At 36.4% G+C, this 24,160-nt stretch overlaps 1 protein-coding gene across 1 annotated transcript in view; it reads left to right on the top strand.

The window, feature by feature from the left end:
* The first annotated feature begins 538 nt into the window (after window positions 1–538).
* LOC131067466 (E3 ubiquitin-protein ligase UPL3) overlaps window positions 539–24,160 on the top strand; it is a 67,824-nt gene continuing 44,202 nt past the window's right edge. The window contains exons 1-7 of the mRNA XM_058002491.2: window positions 539–1,761; window positions 2,404–2,514; window positions 3,195–3,311; window positions 3,427–3,597; window positions 3,682–3,843; window positions 23,654–23,902; window positions 23,993–24,114. Coding sequence (XP_057858474.2) covers window positions 895–1,761; window positions 2,404–2,514; window positions 3,195–3,311; window positions 3,427–3,597; window positions 3,682–3,843; window positions 23,654–23,902; window positions 23,993–24,114 — 1,799 coding nt within the window. The 5' untranslated portion in view covers window positions 539–894. The remainder of the gene's footprint in view (window positions 1,762–2,403; window positions 2,515–3,194; window positions 3,312–3,426; window positions 3,598–3,681; window positions 3,844–23,653; window positions 23,903–23,992; window positions 24,115–24,160) is intronic.

Here is a 24,160-nt window from a genome sequence, read left to right as displayed (position 1 = left end):
CAAAAATAGACACAATTAATCCTTACATTTAGGAAAAAGCAGTCTCATGATTTTTTTTTTTTGGGCGACAAAATCATTTGGAATCTTCCCTTAAAAAATAGAATCTCCTCCTTTTTAGATTTTTATTTTTGAGCAGGTGAAAATAGGGTGGGGCTAGAATTAGCCCCTACAACTTAGGGATAATTTATGCCACTTGTCAATTATAATTTGTTTCCCACCAAAAAATATTTAATGAACCCCGCCAACAAAAAATTTAGAGGGAAATCAAAATTTATGTATATATTTTAAAGCTGAATTACACTGTTCATCAGACCACAACTTCCTTCAATTTAAAAGTTTAAATTTTTAAACAGAAATACACTACAAATTTCATGGAACCACCAGCTTTAAAAAATTCATAAAAAATCTCTATAACACCTGCTCTATTTTTTAGGAAGCTCCCTCCATAAGACCCCACCCAGCCTAAGAGGGTAGGAAATGTTGATTATATGCGAAGCCACTTCCCCTCGTTTCACACACGCCACCCATGACGGAGCCGTTGTTGTTGGTTTATGCCAAGCTATAGCTATATAAAATAAAATAAAACAAGAACAAGAAATATCAGCAAAACAGCTTTGGCAAAGCATGATGATAAGTAGTTAAGCAGATTCGAAGAAACAGCATTTCTGGCAATCGCCTTTCCTCTGAAAAAAGCATTCTGAATAATAAAGGAAGGTCCTGCCTTCCATTCTATATGGTGTAGGATTCCTTCATCTGAGCAGGCAGGGATAGAATCCATTCTTGATCCTCGACAGGGTTTGAAGCAATCGCTTTTACAGAATTGAGATGGATGGATTAAGAGGTTAAATGTGGAAGGGGGTGAGGTGGGGTTTTCTTTGTGTGAAATAATTGTGTATGGAAACGCGCAGCCGCAAGCGGGCGGAGGCCTCAGCCCCTCCTCACTCTTCCTCTCGCCGCGCTTCCAAACGAGCTCGCCTCTGCGTTTCTTCTTCAATATCAACGACTACGCCATCTCACCCTCAATCTCGATCTCAATCGCAGTTTCGAACAAATTCTCGTAGGCAGGAAGGCATGGATTCATCTTCGGCGTCTGCTTCTGCCTCCCGTCGGGACTCGGGCGGAAAGAATTGGAATTACGGCGACAGTAAGCGAGAGAGGGATTCAGGCGACAAGGGCAAAGAAAAGGAGAGGGAGAGGGAAAGGGAGAGGGAGAGAGAGAGGGAGAGGGAGAGGGTAAGGGAGGCAATGGAGGAAGAGGAGAATGAGGAGGAGGAGGAGAACGGTGGCGGGAGTAATAACAGCAACAGCATACTGCATCAGAATCTGACGTCAGCAAGCAGTGCGTTGCAGGGCTTGCTGAGGAAGTTGGGGGCGGGGCTGGATGATCTGTTGCCTGGAGGTTCACATGGAGGAAGCGGGGGAGGCTCAGGCTCTCATGGCCGCGTGAAGAGGATTCTGTCGGGACTACGGGCTGACGGGGAAGAGGGGCGGCAGGTGGAGGCTCTCAGCCAGCTATGTGAGATGGTGTCGATAGGTACGGAGGAGTCGCTCAGTAGCCTGGCGGTGGATGCATTCGTGCCTGTGCTGGTGGGCTTGGTCAACCATGAGACCAACGCAGACATAATGTTACTTGCCGCAAGGGCTTTGACTCATCTCTGTGATGTACTACCTTCCTCATGCGCTGCGGTAGTGCATTATGGAGCTGTTCCCTCTTTTTGTGCCCGCTTGCTCACCATCGAGTACATGGATCTGGCAGAACAGGTAGTTAAGTTAACATAATTGTCGTCTCATTACAATTGGTGTGTGATCATTCATTGGGATTCCACTGCAAGTTCATTATAAATCATAATATAATGAACAGCTTTTCTTAATCAGTTCCCTTTCTCTTCCTATATATTTTCAAAACCTCTATCTTTATTTTATTTTTTCTTGGAATCAAACCGTCCTTCCCGTTTTCAATTGGGGCCAATTTTATGTTATTCGATACATCTGCTGATTTGAGCTTCAAATTTTAAGGGCTAAACTCAGCTATTTGTTAATTGATAAGAATTTTTTTGTTTTTTTCGAAAATGACTCTTTTATCAAATTAGAAACATTTGCCGCAATATTAGTATTTTCATTTAAAAATTCACTAAAGTTAGCATAATTGCTAACATTTACTAGACTAGCTTGGTGTTTCTTTGTTCTTATTATGTTAATTTATGAAATTGATTTTCTAACAAAGAAATCTGCATTTATAAAAAGTTGGTATGTCCTGAAGTTATTTTTGTTATCTGACCTGCTCTGGATGAATACGATTTATCTTTTGGAGATATTTGAAATGCTATATTTGTAGTCTTTCCATTGATTTTCTAATCAGATAAGGAGTCATTTCATTTTTAACTAACGTGATCTCTGTTTCAGTCCTTGCAAGCGCTGGAGAAGATTTCTCATGAACACCCAACTGCTTGTCTCCGCGCAGGGGCCCTTATGGCAGTGCTGTCATACCTTGATTTCTTCTCTACTGGTGTTCAGGTAATCTATGAAAGTTTTCTAAATGTTAAATCAGCAAGTGAGCAAATAATAAATTACACTCACTCTAGTTGGCTGTACCTGAGCATTAGAAAAATCACTAGGGATATTCTAGCTTGTCATAAGAAAGGGGTCAAAATTCTATTCATAAGTTTATGGGGCCCTAAATGGCTAATATAAGCCACCATGTGTATGTCAGTGGTGCAGATCAGAATCAGGGTCCTGAGTGTCTTTGCTTGCGAGAAATGCATTGTAATAATGTTATGTTAGTAAGTGATGACCTTTTAAAAAAGGAGATACACTCTTGTCCTGTACAAATATTTCTCATGTTTGTTACCCAAATACTAATGCCGGCAATCCATAGATGTCCTTGCTGTGGCAGCTTCCTTATTTTTTTTAATTATTTGGATTGTCAGTGAGTGAGCGTGGACTGTTTTGAAAGGGAGATATTTACTCATTCTGCAGATTCTAGTCATTTTTTATTGGCTGCATAGTTATATGACAGTTATAGAAAGATGTTGTAAGTTTGTTATCTACTTAATAGTTAGATGTGATACGTTTGTAATAGTTAGATGTTCAATGGTTACTTTCAGTTTTTGTTATTTTTGTGCTCCTTTTTCAGGATGTTTTTTTAAATCCATATGCTAATGATGCAATAATTGTTGAAACTTGAAACTCATCAGAGGGTAGCATTGTCAACGGCAGCCAACATGTGCAAGAAACTACCATCAGATGCAGCCGATTTTGTGATGGAAGCTGTCCCCTTGCTTACAAATCTTCTTCATTATCATGATTCCAAGGTAAAGTTTTACTGATCGATGAATTTGCATTTGACCTTTTCTTCTTTCCTACTCTGAAATATTGGAATTTGTTCTTAGTCAGTTATTGGTTGCATCCTAATGCTATGTTTTACAGGTGTTAGAACATGCATCTGTTTGCTTGACTCGAATTGCAGAATCCTTTGCATCTTCTCCTGAGAAACTGGATGAGCTTTGCAATCATGGCTTAGTTGCACAGACTACAAGGCTTGTATCAGTCAGTAGTTCAGGTGGTGCTCAGGCATCACTTAGCACTCCAACTTATACGGTAGGCTTTCAATTCAATATTGAACAGTTAAAACTAATATGTTTAATGTGAATTCTTACTTCTTCAATGGGGTGGAGTATGCAGGGTCTGATTAGACTTCTTTCAACATGTGCTAGTGGTTCAACGTTAGCAACAAAAACCCTTCTAGTCCTTGGCATCAGTAGTATTCTTAAAGATATCCTTGCTGGTTCTGGTAGTATTTCCAGCATTTCTGTTTCTCCAGCTCTAAACAGGCCCCCTGAACAGGTATTTAAACTGCTTTAATTCTGATATGGGTAGGGTTTTTTGCTTAATTATCATAAGGGCAGTTCACCATATCCTGCCTTCAATTGAGCTTTACTTGCTAAAATATTGCTTAATTATCATAAGGTCATATGAGAAACAAGCGATGGAAAATATAGTCATGTTGGTCTGTTCCATTCCCTGGAGTCTGGAGATGTATAATGCTCAAACTAAGTACTTGCATGCTCCTTTGACATGGAATTAGCTGCTGTAAAGGGCACTAGTCATGCTGGCTACAGACGGGGAATTGTCCTAAATTCAATACATGTAACTAAATTCATGTCCAATGAACAGCAATAGGAATCTAATTGCTCTGAATAGTGCATGATATGATATTTAGAATTATGAGTATGTTTTACAAATGCCACTTTGTGAGCATTGTCAGAGACCAGGAAAAAACTCCAGTATAATGGGTGCTTGATAGTTTGATGATAAGAATAACAGCTTTAGGGGAAATGAATCACTTGACCAGTTTGTATTTGACCATTATAAAACCTCTCTCAGTTTGTAACTTTGATTTGCCTCAGTCCTCTTAGTTTCTTCTTTGGATCCCAGACAAGATTACTTGTCAGATTTATAATTTATAATCTTACATAATAACTGAACAATTGTAGTCTCTTCCATAGAAAAATGCAAGTGTCCTGGTGAGGCCAATTGGAAAAATCATGGAAACAGTTTGAGGGAATTGCTTAGAATAATTGCAATCTCCAACCATTCAATTGGGAAGCAAATGCAACTCTTAGCGTACTTTGTTTCTTTGTCAGATCTCAGCAAAGATTACTCGCTATGTTTCTAATTGATAAACAGTTTAATTTCTTGCAAAGAAAAATGCAACAGTTCTTGTTAGAGCTAATTGACGAAACTGTAGGGGCAGGTTTGAGAGAATGTTGCAAAATATTCCCAATTTGCAGTAATAGATGTGCATGAATTCAAAGATACATAAAGGATCAAAATGTGGAAAGGTATAAAGGAAGTTATCCTATACTATCTGAATCTTAAACATAGTTGGCAAGATTAAGAACACTTAGATATTCTATTGCCACCCACACCCTCTATTTGTGTCAAATGAAACAAGAAATGCCATGGTGTAATAGATTGTGTGTCTATCTTAAATTACCACAAGCACACTTGGGTACATTTTCTGTTAAGGGAGCATTTTGTACAAAAATAAAATATGACAAATGTCTCACACTGAGGTGACAACATTAATGAACATATTGCATAGATTTGAATGTTTTTGTAATTAACTACTGAAGTAGATTTTCCAATCCTTATTGTCAAAGAGGAATATTGAAGACATGCGTTGAAATTTTTTGTAGGGCAACAATGTCATCCCCTTCCTAATCATTTCCATTAAATAATATGCGCATCAAGTTTAATAAATATATTAGGCAGCAGTTAAGAGAACAGTGATCCATAATTAGTAGTTATAATAAAGTAATTCTTTAACTGCAGTCTATTATCAGCTAAAAGTTAAGAGGTATCCGAAGGGTTATAAGTCTTGTATTGGATTAAAGTTTATCAAAGAAAAATTTTAAATAGTTATGACTTTTGGAAGGAAAAAAGGTGTAAAAGGAAGATTAAACAAGAAGAGGAAGGATCAATCAATTTGGAATAAATATTATGTGACTTTGCAAATAAATATTACAGCCAAAGAGGACAAAAACCCTCCAAGAAAATTAAGAGATTAAAGGACGAAAACCCTTAATTTCTCCTATCAAGTATTTGGACAAAAACCCACAACTTGTCTAGATATCAAGGACAGACATTTAAGAAAAATAGCTGCAAATTGGAAGAAGAGACATAGAGAAAATCAAGAAAAAATAATATTATAATAAAATTCATGATTTTGATTTTAAGTTAGGTTATATTTATAAATATAAATGCAATTATCATTTTTGAAATAGAAATACCGTGTTAAGGCAAAACATAAGAAATGTTCTAGAAAGGGACATTACAAATGGTATCAAAGCATTTGATCTTGCCAGCCTGCAGGATAAAGCTAAAATGTTGGATACATTCTAGTCAAAGACTTGAAGGTCTACAAAATGAAGAAAACATGGATCTTGTGCAAGAATTGTTGTACAAATTTGATGTCCCTAAAATTATTAACAATGTCAAAGTTTGTCAGATGATGCAAAAGCTTGTGTTTCCTTTGATGAGTACTTGGAACACTTGGGTACCAATTTCCCAAGAAAAGAGGTCTATATGAATACATAAGAAAAATGTCCAAGGAGGAGATCAAGGAGCAAGATCCAAGAGAATGATTAATTACAGCAGAAGAGAAGCTAGAATTAGAATCATCAAGGAGCAAGATCCAAGAGAATGATTAATTACAGCAGAAGAGAAGCTAGAATTAGAATCACAATAAGCTTTTAAAACCAAAGAAGAATAAGAAGATTCAATATTGTGTGTTGAAGAAGTGTCAATAATTGCAAACAATGTCCAAGAAACATCCATGCAATTTTCAGGTATGGTTGTAATTGATCCATATAATGATGATGTGCAAAATATTAGTCATTTTATCATAAGGAATGATTTGTCTAAGATTGACCCCCATGAGGAGGAATTGCATGTTTATCAAGAAAAGTCCATGTTGATATATACCTACTACATGGAAGTTAACCAAGGGAGATTTAAACTTCCTATTTCCAAGACCGATGGGCTTGTTGATGTGTTACAACAGTTTGTAGTCATGAGGAGACTTTTGGTTTACCTCTTGGAAAAACCAACATGGACATTGAAGAATAATGAATGCATTCACAATGTTGCCATCCCACAACAATTGAAGAGAAAATAGATATAGTCACCCTAGGAAGTTTGATCCTAATTGGAGTCAAATAACCTGCAATAGAGAACACCTATCCCTTTACTCAAATACAAAATTGGTTTTGCACAAAAGAGTGGGACCCAAATATTCACAACACTCTCATAATTCATCATGGCGGATGATGCAACATTTTCTATCATTTTGGATGTCAGCAATGACAATCAAGAGTTTGTATTCACTGCCCTGAATTTGGCGAAAATGAAATGAGAAAGCAGAAGATCATTACAATGAATGATTTCATTCAATATGATCAAGCCAATCTTTCTCGTCCCTTTTTAAGGCCAAAATCTAAAGCTATATATATGGAGTGGGATTTTTATAATACTTTGGTTAAGCATAGCATATTTTTTCATAACAAACACCTAGCACAACCACGTGAGAGAGCATGGTGCATAAGCATGGATTTTTGTAAGCAAGGTATAACTTGTGAAAGTTCCCTAGCTGCTATGGGAAATGGCCATGACATAGTATTTCCCATCTTCTTATTGCTGCATTCATTGGATGGAACGTTTGTAATGTTCCTCCACAAAACTAACACTAGTGCATGTAAGTCCATACAGAAGAGGGAAGTTAGTTTATTGAATATAAATAAGGAATTACAAGAGAAAATGATTGAAAATGGTCTTTTGTTCGATTTTTAAGTGGAGATGGGAGGAAGAATTGCAGGACTGCAAGATGTCTTATTGTTTCTTCTCTTTGAGGATGAGAGAAAATTTGCTAAATTACGAATTTTGCCAGTTACCAACTCTTGGTTTTGTTGTTGAGAATTAATGGGAAATACACACACACACACACACACACGTGTGTGTGTGTGTGTATGTATATATATATATATATATATATACACACATGCTGGCTCTCTCTCTCTCTCTATATATAACTTAATAATATGTGTGTAATAAAAGAAAGTTAATATATATATATATATACACACTAAGTTACCAGGTTCGAATTCGAATTCGAGTTTGGCAAACATAAAATTTGGATGAAGTTCGGCAAGGGTAAAAATTCGGAAATAAATTCGACATTAAATTCGCCTTTATATAATTTTAATTTTTTAAAATATAAGTAATATATTCACAAAATTATAATTTATTAATACTAGTTTAAAATAATATTAAATTTAGATATTTAAATATGTTTAATTATATTAAATATTAATATTAAAATATAAAAATAAACAAGTAAAATAATATTAAGTTTAAATATTTTTAATGTTAATATAAATAAAATAATATTAATTTTTTAATAAATGTAAATTATTCAAATATAAAATATATGTTTTAAAAAAATTTAAACTATAGAAAAGTTTTTCTTCCATGCAAGAACTTTGGAGACTGAATGCTGGTGTTTTTCTTCCACGCAAGAACTTTTCCATCAACAAAAGCAACATGATAACCCTTGTCTTCTAATGCTGAAATAGAAATCAGATTCCTCTTAATACCAGGAACAAAGAGAATATCACTCAGAAGAAGAGGAATACCAGAATCCAACTGAAAAGAAGTAGAACCGGCACCCTTCACAGAATAACATGCATCATCACCAATGATAACTTGAAGATGTGAATCTTTTTCCTTCAAGTTGGAGAGGTGTTTGTGATGTCCCCATCCTAGTCAGGGTTTTAGAGTTGATGAGTTAGCTTATTTTTTGGACCCTCGGAGGCTAACAGGGTATGGATAGAGGGTCATGAGGACAGTGGATGGAGGATGATGTTCTTTAGTTTAGGGTTGGGTTCAGTTCAGGCTTCGTTTGAGCAGTTTCTGACTCCATTTGAGGGATTTGCTATTTATAGATGGGAAGTTGGTTATTTTTAGACAGCCCCTTGGTCACATGGGTTTTGGGAGCTTTATCTCCAGCTTCTGACGGTTCATCTTTTGGAGTCATATTGTGAGAGATTAATTTTTCAATGAATTACATGCAATATTTAATTAATGACGTTTATTATAAAGTCACATTGACTTTTTAATAAAATATTTCACTTAAATTTCTTTAAGTGACTTATTATTTTTCTCCATAGTTGGGCGCCCATATTAAAAGTGTTTTAACACTTAATGATATTTTTCAAACCCTAGAAGCAACCCTAATTAAAAATCGTGGGTTTTTGCATAAAGCCGCCCCCTTGAGAAATCAAACTCATTAATTTGTTGATCCCCCTTGAGAAATCAAACTCTTTAATTTGTTGATCATTTGATATCTCTTCCTCTCTGGGTTTTGGAGCTTGAGGGTTTCAAGGGTTTCAGACTGGATTCTTCATTGGGAACGTCTATTCTTCAGTGCATGGTAATGGTGAGACTATGAAAGATTAGTTGAATTGTTGCTGCTGTGGTTGGCTTCATTCAGAAGTCAAATTGGTGATGATTGCAGGCAGATTTGGCTTCTTACAGGGCAGATCTGTTGTAAGTTTTCTTATTTACTGTTATTGCTGTTAATTTTCTGTGGTTTGGAGGCCTCCTTTCCCAAACACACAGCTTGCTCATTAAATTGGCGCCATCTTCTACTATTTGGGCGTCTTATTATTAAAATAAAAGCAGATCTGAATTGTTTCCAGATTAAAAATCAGAACTTTGTAAGTTGCTGATTTAATCTTTTCATTTCAATAAATTGGCCAAGGACCTACGGGTATGCTTCTAAAATCTCCAATTTATTGTTTCAGCTGATTATTTCTTGTATTATTTTCAATATGTGTTGAAAATTAAGAAACCCCTTATGCAACTTCTGTCTATTTCTGAAAGACCATCTTTAATAATCAAACATACAAAAAGAATTACAAAACTACAGCAGGTTGAAGAATTGAACTAGCAAGGGTTCATTACAGTGTTCACGATAACCATATATGGCGGGAGGCTCCACTATCAATAAGCCAAGTATCACTCTCAATAGGAATATTATTGGAGAGAGCAGAAATAAATAAGAACCCTTCTGAATTTTCACTAGACTCTCTATAAGAAGAATCATTTTCAACATTTGTTGCAGCAGCTTGAGGCTTGGGTCTTGAAGGACATTCTCTAGCAAAATGGCTAAATTTGTCACATCTGAAGCATTGTACTCTAGAGAGATCCTTTCTTTTCTTAGATTCAAGTGCTGAATCAGAATTTCTCTCTCTATTCCTTTTGAAGTTTCCTCTCCTTCCTTTTCTTCTAGACGTATGGGTAGCAAGAACATGATCTTCGTCATGATGAGATTTACATCCAATTCCTCTTGCCTCCAATCTGCATTCCTCTTGAATGCAATCAGCCCTCAATCGATCAAACTTGGGTAATTCATTTCTTCCACTAATACCTTGAATGAAAGATTCCCAAGAGTGAGGAAGACCATTCATGGCCAGCATAACAAGATCTTTATCCTCAATAGAATCACCAATAGCATTGAGCTGATCCTTTAATTCAGTAATCTTCATAAAGAAAGAAACAACATTTTCATCTCTAGCCATTTCGATATGAAAGAGTTGACGTCTCAATGCTGCTCTACTGGTACTGTTGAATTCATACAAGCTTTGAAGACACTCAAACATTTCTTTAGCTGAATTCAACTTGGATATAACAGGTACTAGATGATCTTTAACAGAATCAATTAGAATCTTTTTTGCCATGAGATTATTCTTCCTCCATTGAGCTTTCTCGGTATCATCTGAAGTTTCATCTACAACATATTTCACATAGTTAAGAAGATCATTCTCTTCTAACACAATAAGAATCCTAAATTTCCATGAAGTGAAATTGGCTGCACCATCCAGTCTGTCTTCAACTTTGAGTCCATTCACCATGATGAAAAACTTGAAATAAACAGACTAAGGCTTCAAATAAAGGAAATTTCAAAATTAAGCAATCTGATTTTGGATCTTATTTTTTTAACCTGGCTCTGATACCATGTTCAAAACTGAAATCAGAATGCTATAACATAGAAAAGAGAACTTAAGAAAACTTAAGGGAACAAGAACACAGCAAATTATCCTGGGAAAACCCTCCACTTGAGGGTGAAAAACCCAGCCACACCAAATTAGATTTTATTGAAAGCTCAACATAAGTACAAATCTGTCACACTTAGAAGACAGTCATTTTCACAATGATTGATAATGCTCCAAATAGAAGCTGACCGTCAGAAAATCACTTACAGAATAATGTAGAATATGATGCCAATAGAATGAATCTGCACACCGCAAAGAACACTGCTGAACATAGATTAAAATCCCTGAAGATTAGAATAGATACATAGTTACAGCATCCTTCTCCTGAGAATTTAATCAAGAGATCATCGAAACAGAATGTAAATCACACACTATTTGATCCTCGGCATATGTATATATAGCCCACACAAAGACCTGATAGCATCCAAGAAGAATACGGAAGGTGGAAGGCCAAACAACACCGACATACTTCATGAACTGTTGAACTTCAACGGAGGAAAGGAACGATTGTCCAGCTAGACAAGGTCGGTGAATCAGTATTTCAGAACTTTTAAGCTTTTAAAAGCATGAAACAATATAAAAACTTAAAAAGGGCAATCATAAGAACATAAACATCAAATTTCATGTGGAAACCCCTTTCGGGTAAAAAACCACGGCATCATATAGCTTTCATTAACAAAATGGGCACCAACCTAAAGTACAAGAGTGAGCACTAACCCTTGAGAGCACTTACTCCCTCAGAAGCACCAACTTCAACAGCTGAGGCACCAACCTCAGTTAGAGCACCAACTCAGAAATACACTTCAATCACATTCCAAGCTCAGCAATATTAGCAACAGCCAGCTATATCAGATAACCCCTCTTTTACTCGCATGAAGATCTCTTCTCTCTGAGTTGCAGCAACAAGATTTTTAAACCATTCAGCCTCTACACCTGAGGATTCTGAAAACACTTCTTCAGAATAACAAAAGGAACTTCCCCTTAAGATACAATATCCCTGTATCTGCCTCCTTAACTAAATACACTCCATCACCTTATATTTGAAATTCATGTCCCCTTTTTGAAAAAGCATGGCAGTCCATACACGGCATTCAGATCAAACTTTTTATATGCAGCATCACTAATATTTAAATGTGACACACATTTTATATCATTTTAAATATATTATGAGCAGCACCATATATTTGGGCTCACATGTTCACAATTTTAATAAGTACCTTTCAATCACTCCGTAAAACCCCATGCCTTCAGTTACACACACACACACACACTATATATATATATAATCTTCAAGGACCTCCAACGCAGCATATTCTGCATTTTCCTTTGTTAGCCGCTACTTTCCAAATTACACGATGGCTGCAACAGCTTACTCCGCAACCTTCACACTTAAAAATACTCCAGTAATAATAATTAATGCTTCTAACAAGCTAAGAGCCTCCTCTATTGTAACGTCCTCCATCAGATCTTTCGTTTCATGCTAACATCACTTATGCTATTGGAGACTACTCACCACCACGGAAGGTATATATTCCCAAACATATTCACGTTCAGCATCAACAGCGATGACGATATATTTTAATTTATCATACCACTAAAATTTTGAGTAACCGTACGTACTAAAAATTCGTTCTATGCACTTATGAGCCCATACTTTTTTACACAATTACTCTCCCTCAGCATACAAGCTCAACTCATTTAAAAGTCTGACAAAGAAGGAAATGGTTCCTTAAAGTAGAGAATAAGACGTTACACAGCCACCCTATACACAGGCACATAAGCATCATATATATTTAACACTTTTTGGTTACATACAACGCATGCCCTCTTTTATCTCAGCTCAAAGACATCATCAACGCATCATATATATATAGCACCCAAATCCTCAAAAATAAATGCTTCTGTATTCATCTTCAAAGACCTCCAACACAGCATATTTTGTATTTTCCTTTGTTAGCCGCTACATTCCAAATTACACGATGGCTGCAACAGCTTACTCTGTAACCTTCACACTTAAAAATACTCCAGTAATAATAATTAATGCTTTGAACAGGCTAATAGCCTCCTCTATTGTAATGTCCTCCTTCAGATCTTTTGTTTCATGCTACTGTCACTTATGCTACAGAAGACTACTCACCACCACGGAAGGTATATATTCCCAAACATATTCACGTCCAGCATCAACAGTGATGACAATATATTTTAATTTATCATACCACTAAATATTTGAGTAACGGCACATGCTAAAAATTCCTTCGATGCACTTATGAGCCCATACTTTTTTACATGATAACTCTCCCTCAGCATACAAGCTCGACTCATTTAAAAGTCTGACAAAGAAGGAGATGGTTCCTCAAAGTAGAAAATAAGATGTTACACAGCCACCCTATACACAGGCACATAAGCAGCATATATATTTAACACTTTTTGGTTACATACAACACAGGCCCTCTTTTATCTCAGCTCAACTCCAGTATACATAGCAGAGTAATCATCGTTTTGAAGTAAATCATTGTGGTACATAATATAACTTTATCGAATAAAATAGTTATCATATCAAAAATCATATCAATAGCTCCTTTGACAATTCAAAGATGTCATGGCATATCATCTGACACCTTGCACAAACAATCAGACAAGCAGCTTGCTTATGCAGACAGGCAGCTCAAGCAACCAAGCAAGTAGCTCAATTTGACTAGCAAGGAGCTCAAGCAGACAAGTAGGCAGCTCAACCAAGAAGACAAGGAGCTCAAGCAGCTCAACACATTTTCGTTCCAAAAACTCATTTATTGAATAATGACAATCATCCTTGACATCAATGACAAAATCTGCAACAAACATTATTCAAATGAACTTGACACAATCAATTGATTGCAAAAATTACTTCACGATGACATCCAATTTAATATTGCAAAAGAATACCAGGATACGTTAGACCTTCTTATTCTGCAAATTTGTCTCTAAAAGGGACTTTACCAGATTTCCAAATCCTCGAACATTGAATCCAGCTGTGAAATTTGATTGACTTCACCAAACACCAGCTGATGAGGAATCTTTCACCCCCAAAACAATCTTCCCCAGAGGGTTTGCATCCTCAAGAGGCTGAGATGGAAGGAATTCAAACTACAGATCCCCAAGTGTTCCAAGCAAGGAAAAGAATAAATTCAACATGTGTCAAATGACCCTCTCACCGCTCTTTTATAACCCTTTGGAGACACTCTTTAAATTTTCCTTTTACATTTCCCTCTATTTTTATTTTAAAATTTCAAACTTCAACTTGTGAAATAATAAAGTGGCCCTCTTATAATTTCCCATTGATATAAAAGAGGTCACTTAAAAACTAAGGAATTAATTACTTTATGATCTTATTAAACAATTAAAATTAGTTGTCATTAAGTTTGCTTATTTTTGACAACATAATTTTAATCATTTAGTTATATTCCAAGGTCCAAATAAAGTGGACATTACAACATTTCCATGGGAGAAAGCATAAAGTGAAATCTGAAAATGAAAAAGGAAAATTAAGATACAGTGGCAGAAATAAATAATATCATCAGCAATAAATTATTGTGAGGTAAATTGCTCATAGTAAGTAGCTTAATGGCTAATTGAGTTTGAATTTATTAGAAATGGCTTGCAAATGGGAATGATAACTAAGCATTTGAGTTCACGAGAGGTGAAGTACTAACCATTCCTTCATCAAGTAGGCCATCCTGAGATGCAATGCTCATGGGTCGGGAGGCTTATGAGTGCTCTAAGGCTTGGTGAGGAAGGCAATCTTCATGCTTCTTATCAAGCACGCCACCCCAAGATGCAACTCTCGTGGGCCGGGAGGCGTATGAGTGCTCGAAGGCTTGGTGAGGAGGGCAATCTTTATGCTTCTTAAAAAGCACGCTGCTCTGAGATGGATGGATTGAAGATCTTGTCATGCTTGTGGGGTGGAGGCGAATGAGTGCTCCTGGGCTTGATTGAGGAGGATGGTGCCCCTCCAAGGTGGATTGAGGGATGGAGTGAACCGAGATCCGGTCATGTTTGTGGGCTTGAAGGCGAATGAGAGCTCTTGGGCTTGAGAGACTTTCAAACACACCACCTCGAGATGGATGGACAAAGATCCATCTATGCTCTGGCAATACAAGGAAAACTACTCTTGAGATTGCAGTTTGCAAACATTTCTAGCAAATTCCTAATACTGTTACTAGAGGAATATGCCTTGGAATAATTATTAATGCTATTAATGTATTTTGAAATTAAATACGAATGACGTTTATATGGATGCATATGTTACAATGAAATTTTGATATTCATGTTAATGCTTTAGACGTTATCATATGTTCTTATTTCTTAAGGATTATTAATAGTGTTGTAGGACATAAACCAGGTTAATCTTAAATGATGTATTACATTTGATAATATTTTTATTAAAGTTTTATGCTTATAAATGAATTACATTCTTAGACTTCTGTGTAAATTGTTATTCTAGGGCAAAACTCAGGAAGATCCCAAGAAGGTGTTATTTTAAACACTAGGTATATTAACCAGATCTATTTAATTGATTATGCCCTAGGTTGTATTCAGATTTAGTGAACCAACATAGATTAAATTGTGCTCTAGATTGTAATCAGATTTGTAGTGTTTTAGGAAACCAATATATATTAAATTGTGCCGTAGATTGTAATCAGATTTGCAGTATTTAGTAAGTCAACATAAATCAGAAATAGAGTAGAAGACAAACAAGCATACCTTGGGAAAACCTCCAAGGAGGAAAAACCCAGCATGAAAGACCCACAGGTCAGATTATATATTCTCCTCTAAAATATAAGTACAATACTTAGCTCGAATATGATCTTCACATATCAGATCTGTCCTTGTATGCTTCAATGACTTGCATCAAATCTACTATGCCCCTTTGGACAATTTCACACCAAGCAGAATATATTTGCCCTCTTCCTTAAGTTCGTACAGCAGAGCTAAATCACCTTTGATATGATTTTTTTTTTTGATTGAAATGACTTACAAATTGTCATTTATTTATATGCATATTTATTCTTTCGTAGGTCGGCCTCCTTATTGATTTTGGCGCCAATGTTATTTTGGGAGAATTTAGTGTGGCGTGATGCATAAGGATGGGGTCACGTTATTTAGGGTAGGACCCGGTCCTAAGAGGTGGTTCGGATGTTGCCTTAAGGCAATCCGAACCCCTATACCCCTAGTTACAAACAACACTCCCTCTTAACTAGGGAGGAGGAGAATACATAATCTGAAGCTTTTAAGTTCCATCTAGCACACAAGCATAGAATGGATCTAGCACACAAGCATAGAATTACATCTTCCACCTAGCACACAAGCATAGGATGGTTCTAGCACACAAGCATAGAAAGTGTAATACACCAGTGGGTCTTTACATTATTACAACTATCCATCTAGCACACAAGCATAGATTGGATGAAATTCATTCTTGCACACAAGCAAAGAATGATTCAAAGTGCTACCAATAGTCATTGAGATTGAAGCTCCCTCTCAATCAGGGTTCCGTTTTCCATGACACCAAGTCTATCTCTGAAGTACTCGAACTTCACTCTGGATAAGGGTTTGGTGATGATGTCAGCAATCTGTTCATTTGTGCTAATGTACTTTAGATGAATGGCGCCTCTCTGCACCATATCCCGAATGTAATGATAGCGTGTTTCCACATGTTTGGACCGATCATGAAATATTGGATTTACTAACATCTTTATATAGCTTTGATTATCACAATGAATGGTGGTAGGATCATTGACTTGACCAAATAATCCAACAAGGAGCTTACGAAGCCACACTGCTTCTCTGGATGCAATAGATGCGGCAATGTACTCAGCTTCTGCAGTGCTTAATGCTACCGAAGATTGCTTTCTGCATGCCCAAGAGATCATTGCGGAGCTCAAGTTGAAGCAGATGCCTGAAGTGCTTTTCCTGTCCTTGACACTTCTTGCCCAATCTGAATCTGAGTAGCCTTTTAGGAGGATTGGGGTATTAAGTGAATACTTCAGCCCATAACCAATCGTGCCACGTAGGTATCTTAGAATGTGCTTGGCAACAACCAGGTGAACATGTTTAGGTGAACTCATGAACTGACTGAGAGCATTCATTGCATAACAGATATCTAGCCTAGTATTGACTAGGTACATTAGAGAGCCAATCAACTGCCTGTACTCAGAAGGATCTGCAAAATCCGAGTTAGCAGCAGAAACACTTAACTTCTTTAAGTTAGATTCCATAGGAGTACGCATAGGTTTACAATTTATCATTCTAAATCTTTTCAAAATGTCAATAGTGTATTTTCCCTGACTTAGAAAGATTTCATTAGCTCTTTGCCATACTTTTAACCCTAGGAAATAGTGCATTAGACCTAAATCTTTCATTTCAAATTCTGAGGCTAATTCCTATTTACATCTTATGATTAATTTATTTTCAACCGTGAGAAATAAATCATCTACATACAAAACTAAAATAAGCATCTCATTATTATAAATTTTCAAGTAAATGTTAGCATCAGCATCATTCTTGGAAAACCCTAAACTTAGTAAGTACTTATCAATTCTTTCATACCAAGCGCGAGGAGCCTGTTTGAGCCCATATAAAGCTTTCTTCAACCTGCAAACATGAGAATCTCTTTTATGGATTACATAACCTTCTGGTTGCTCAATATAGACTTCCTCCTCAATGACACCATTAAGGAAGGCTGTCTTAACGTCCATTTGATGCAGCTCCCAACCTTTGGCTGCAGCAATAGCTATTATAGACCTAATAGAGGTATATCTAGCAACAGGGGCAAAGGTTTCTTCATAATCTATTCCTTCCTTTTGAGAAAAACCACGAGCTACAAACCTAGCTTTATATTTTTCAATACTACCATCAACATTATGTTTAATTTTAAACAACCATTTAGAGGAAACGACAGACTTACATCATTCTTGATGATAGACCCATACTCTTCATCCATGGCTAATTTCCAAGCATGATGTGACATAGCTTCTTTCATATTGTGGGGTTCAGACTCAATTATATTGCACATCACAGAAATGTAGTTGGCGTGATTTTGGATACTCTTGCTATTTCTGAAGGTTCCTCTGGGAGCAGCAAACCCTTCAGCATCTTGCTTTGTATTTCTAACCCAAAGCGGTCTCTTCTTGCAGACCACAATATCTTGAGGTATATCGGTAGATTGCATGGGTTCTGATGAGTCATTCTGAACTTCCTGATCTGGAAGATCAGTAGACTCTTCCTGTAACTCAGGGTTAGCATCAACAATTGAATCTTGTTTTTCCATCACCATATCATCATTGTTGATTAATGAACCTTTAGATCTTTTGAAAGCAATATCTTCTTCAAAAGTTACATCTCTACTTACCTCAACATACCTTTGACCTGAAATGTAGATCCTGAAGGCTTTGGAAGATTTGCTGTATCCTACTAGGATGCCTTTCTTTCCAGATGGATCCAGCTTGGTTCGTTTTTCTTTAGGTACATGAACATACACAGGGCTTCCAAATATCCTTAGGTGATTGATGTCTGGTTTGATTCCTGAAAAAGCTTCTTCAGGTGTCACATTCTTTAGGACTTGATGAGGACATCTATTCTGAATATAAACTGTAGTTTTGGATGCTTCTGCCCATAAGAAAGGTTGCAAGTCCTGATCATGTATCATGGCTCTTGCAGCTTCAACAATGGTCCTGTTCTTTCTTTCAGCAATTCCATTTTGCTGAGGGTTGTAGGGAACACAGAACTCCCTCTTAATTCCTGCTTTAATACAAAAGTCATAGAAACTACTTGAGGTGTATTCACCTCCATTGTCAGACCTCAAACATTTAATTCGATTTTCTGTAGTATTTTCAACTAAGGCTTTGAATTCTTTAAATCTGTTTAGGACTTCTTCAGACTCTTTAGTTTTAAGAAAATAGATCCATGTTTTCCTGGAGAAATCATCTATGAAGATAACATAGTATAGGAAACCGCTAGGAGATGCTACTGACATAGGACCACATAAATCTGAATGAATAAGCTCTAACCTTTCTTTAGCCCTACTATCGCTTTTATGAAAGGGATTCTTTACATTATTACCCATTGCACAACCTTTACAAGCATCATCATGAGATAAACTGAGATTAGGCATACCTTTGACCATTTTACCGAGAGTGGGAAGAGCTTGAAAGTGAAGATGACCCAATCTTCTATGCCATAGCTCGCATGATTCAGGGGTCTCATGAATGATAGCTTGAATTGGATTAGCTGCAAGCTTATATAAACTATCACATCTATTTCCAATAATGCGAGCAGATTTGAAGTTAGATTTCTTAGACCAAGCGATTACTTTCCCTTCAGAAAATGCTATTTGCAAACCCTTATCTTCTAAGGCAGAAATGGAAATAAGATTTCTTTTAATACCAGGTACAAATAGAATATCACAGAGTTGTAGGGAAATACCAGAATCTAGTTTTAAAGAGGTAGTGCCAGAGCCTTTTACCGAGTATCGAGCATCATCACCGATTATTACATGAAGATTGGTGTCTTTTTCAATCAGATCTGAGAGATGCTCACGAAATCCTGAGATGTGTCTGGAGGCACCACTGTCAAGTATCCACGTATTGCTGTCCATAGGAACATTGCTGGAAAGAGCAGAGATAAGGAGGTAGTCTTCACTTTGTTCGGCAACTTCATTTAAGTTAGCTTCCCTTTCCTTTGGGTCATTTTGACAATCTCTGGCATAGTGACCATACTTATCACATCTGAAGCAACGAATGTGAGAGGAATCTCTTGACTTTTTCCTTGGATCATAGGAGGAGGATCTAAAATCTTTGCTTCTCTTTTCTTTCTTCCAATGACCACCTTTCTTAGATTTAGATAAGAGAACATGATTATCTTTGTGAGAGTTCTTGAATTTTCCTCTTACCTCAATTCGAGATTCCTCTTCGATGCAATCAGATTGAAGACGCTCAAAGTTGGGACGATCGGCTCTTCCACCAATGCTACGAATGAATGGTTCCCATTCATCTGGTAGACCATTTAATGCAATCATAACAAGGTCTTTATCTGAGATTTGGCAATCAAGAGTGCTTAGCTTGTCCTTTAGTTCATTGATCTTCATGAAGTAGGCTATGATTGAGTCTTCTTCTTTCATTTTTATGTGAAGAAGTTGCTGTCTTAGGGCAAGAGCCCTGCTGAGATTGTTGACTTCATAGATCCCTTCCAAGTGTTTGATCATTTCTTTGGCAGATGTAAACTTTGATATGACAGTGACAAGATGGTTCTTGATTGACTCAATTATGATCCTTCGAGCCTTGAGGGAATCTTTCTTGAATAGTTTTAGTTCTTCAGCATCTTCTGGAGGAGACAGCCTTTCTTCTTCTACAAATTTCAGTAGGTCATTTTCTTCAAGGATCAACAGAATACGAACTTTCCAAGCAGCAAAATCAATGGCTCCCTCAAGCCTATCTTCAGCCTTCAAACCTGACATCTTTAATCTGAACACACACAACAGCTATATGCAACAATCGATCTGCTAAATCAGAAGTTAGTGACACCTAGAGCTTTGATACCATGTTATTTTAAACACTAGGTATATTAACCAGATCTATTTAATTGATTATGCCCTAGGTTGTATTCAGATTTAGTGAACCAACATAGATTAAATTGTGCTCTAGATTGTAATCAGATTTGTAGTGTTTTAGGAAACCAATATATATTAAATTGTGCCCTAGATTGTAATCAGATTTGCAGTATTTAGTAAGTCAACATAAATCAGAAATAGAGCAGAAGACAAACAAGCATACCCTGGGAAAACCTCCAAGGAGGAAAAACCCAGCATGAAAGACCCACAGGTCAGATTATATATTCTCCTCTAAAATATAAGTACAATACTTAGCTCGAATCTGATCTTCACATATCAGATCTGTCCTTGTATGCTTCAATGACTTGCATCAAATCTACTATGTCCCTTTGGACAATTTCACACCAAGCAGAATAAATTCGCCCTCTTCCTTAAGTTCGCACAGCAGAGCTAAATCACCTTTGATATGATTTTTTTTTTTATTGAAATGACTTACAAATTGTCATTTATTTATATGCATATTTATTCTTTTGTAGGTCGGCCTCCTTGTAAGTCGGCTTCCTTATTGATTTTGGCGCCAATGTTATTTTGGGAGAATTTAGTGTGGTGTGATGCATAAGGATGGGGTCACGTTATTTAGGGTAGGACCCGGTCCTAAAAGGTGGTTCGGATGTTGCCTTAAGGCAATCCGAACCCCTATACCCCTAGTTACAAACAACAGAAGGGGCATTACACCATCACCATTGAAAAAGTGCGTTTGCTTATGTTTTTAACTCATCTCTTTACTTGTTGTGATAGAGATAAGTGTTGAGCATCTTGGCATGAATTTCTTTGGGCTTTGCCACTTTTGAAAGATGCCATCTTCACTGTCTTGCTCTCTTTTTCCATTTCCTTGTCTCATCGCCTTTTGATTGGAATTCTAGGTTTGCATTGCCAACATATAGAGTGACTTTTCCTTAAGTTGAATGGTTTTTCTCCTTATCACCATTTTTAATTGAGTTTGCCTTTCAAATTTGCTTTGAGCTTATGTATCACTTGAATTGAGTTTATTTAGCCATTTTGTCAATCAGGTATCAAGAACTATTTTACCTCCTATTTTTACTTGCATCTCCCTTAGTTCGGAGTTTCTTTGTCTTCCACTTGGCACAATGTCCCTCAAACAATTCACAAGGATGCTAGTTGACAAACTATATTGATGCAAACATTTTGCAATTTGTCAAGGTTGAAGAAAATCAGTTAACATTGTCAACATGAGTAGAAAGAATTGACTATAGGCAAAGTCTTCTATGGTACCAATAGTCCCCATGTGTGCATGCCATGAACAATGTACTCAAGGACATGAGAATTGTAGATTGGATCAAACAAGTAGTATTTGATGTGAGAGATGTGCAAATGTTTATCTTCATTCATCGCACATCACATGCACTATTGTGAGCCATCTACAAGGGGGAATTTCTCAAGTTTGGTGACACTAAATATGCCTCATAATTCATTCTCTTGAAGATGATGATTGAAATGCAAGAGTCCTTGCAACTAATGGTATTTGGGTGTTATCTATTTGTTAAATATCAATTTTACTGCCCAATGTGTTAAATTTTGTTCCAGTATCATAACAGATTGATGTACCAATTTACCAGCTCTAGTGGTAATGAAAGTAGCAAAGTGATTTTTAACCATGGCATATAATTTACTGTAGTTGTGGTTTAGTTCTTCAAGATGCATGGGTTAAGTTGGCTAATCTAAAGGAAATTTACCTATTTCAATGTTCATTGTGGACTTAGGTATGACCTGGTTGTATAGATCCATACATAAATGTGTACCTTCCAAAATTTTGCCCAAATAAATTTTGGACCTTGGATTTCATCGTTTAGATACGCGACTTTGGGTTTTTGACTACTTCGAGCGCGATGGTGAGGTCAAGTTTGTTTCATTGTGCCCAGATTTTTCGTCAACTCTCGGATTTTGCCTTGATTTTTGTGCCCTCAACAAAATTGACCCAAAACTTCAACTACTTGAAATTTGATGAAACGGCAATTGATATATAGGTTTTGGGATGCTGCAAACGTGATGGCAATATCTGTTTGAGCCCAAAGTCCACAAAAAATTCTCTCAAGGCTAGATCCCTCAAGAATATGTGCAGAAATTTAGCAGATCTGCTCTGTTACTATGTAGAAGTTGATGATTCAGCCTCACAAGCCAAGAATCCTCTGCAAGGACACCTGTCAAATAGAAAGATCAAGCAAGGATAATTTGCTCAACACAACTTGATAATGAATGAGACAACTTAAGCTATTATTAGCCTAATTTAATCAAAGCAAAAAAATATCTAAGTTTAGCTAAATTGAATAACTTAAAGTAATTAAAGGACCTAATTAGTTAAATAACTAGATAATGTATCCCAATTACTTCAGCATAGGCACTCAGAGTAATTGTAACTTATTTATTGTTTAGATCAGTGAGGGCTTGTGTTTGAACTTTTAGCTCCTCATAATTCATTCTCTTGAAGATGATTGAAGTGCAAGAGTCCTTGCAAGTAATGGTATTTGGGCATTACCGATTGGTTACTATCAATTTTACTGCCGAATTTATTAAATTTTGTTCCAGTATCATAACAGATTTATTTACCAATTTACCAGCTTTAGTGGTAATGAAAGTAAAAAAAATGATTTTTTACTATGACATAAAACTAACTGTAGTTTTGGTTTAGTGCTTCAAGATGCGTGGGTTAAGATGGCTAATCAAAATGAAATTTACCCGTTTCAATGTTTATTGTGGACTTGGCTTTTTCATTGTATCCAACACTCAAGAGTAATTGTCATTTATATTGTTTGGTAAGTGAGGACTTCTGTTTGAACTTTGACACACATGAATCTTCCCAGCTCAAAATCAAATTTAGATTTGTTTTGTATGACCTCAAGGATATGTGATGAGTAATCAGTGAGAAATCTATTTGCCATTTCCTGGTAGTAGGGTATGTTTACTTGTCCAAGGTGAAACATTTTAGCCATCATGGAAAGTTAGCAGAGTTGAATTACATAAAATCTGACAGAATCCTTTTTTAGATTGGATGATGCAACATTAAAGTTTTGTCTTTGCAGAAATATAATTGTTCCCAATAAGGTTGGAAATCATTGATGCTTATAGTTGGAATGCTTCTGAGAATTGAGGACCATTACTTTTAAGAAATTACATATGTTTGCTTCCGAGATGAGCTTTCTGATCACATATTGATGATTTATGAATCTAATTTATTTTTCATTATTGCCAATGTTGACTCAATTTCTCATGCTGTGCAGATCTTACCTGGTTATCTATGTTTAAAACAATTCTTCAATGTTACCGTTCAACTCATAAGTTTTTATATTATAATTAATAGTAGTCATAGGCCTGCTTGTGTCGTAGATGCTCGGAACTATGCAGCTAATTAAGTGCATGAATTTTTTTCTGTTTTAAGCAGATGTATGAAATTGTTTCCTTAGTGAACGAACTTCTTCCACTTTTGCCCCAAGGAACCATCTCTCTCCCCACTAGTTGTGGAATAAAATCAAAAGTTTCATTGGGAAAGCAGACTTTTGGAAGCAATTCTACAAAACAAGAAGATATAAATGGAAACATTCCGGAGATATCTTCTCGGGAAAAACTATTCCATGATCAACCAGAGCTTCTGCAACAGTTTGGAATGGATCTATTTCCTGTTCTAGTACAGGTGAGCCCAATGAGCACATCTGTAGAACTGTTAACTTCAACTTTTTCAATCTTACTAGTTTGGCAACACATGACCTTCTTTTAAAAGCAGGTCTATGGCTCGAGTGTGAATGCCCCTGTTCGGCACATGTGTCTCTCTGTTATCAGTAAATTGATGTATTTTAGTACTTCTGACATGCTGCAGTCTTTGCTTCGAGTGACAAATATTTCAAGGTATTAAGCACATTTTGTTTATAAATGTTAGTTTCCAAGATTATAT

This window comes from Cryptomeria japonica, chromosome 3, assembly GCF_030272615.1.
Source record: "Cryptomeria japonica chromosome 3, Sugi_1.0, whole genome shotgun sequence".
Lineage (NCBI taxonomy): Eukaryota > Viridiplantae > Streptophyta > Pinopsida > Cupressales > Cupressaceae > Cryptomeria > Cryptomeria japonica.
Note: the sequence above shows the minus strand (reverse complement) of the source record. Positions and strands in the feature narration are given on the sequence as shown.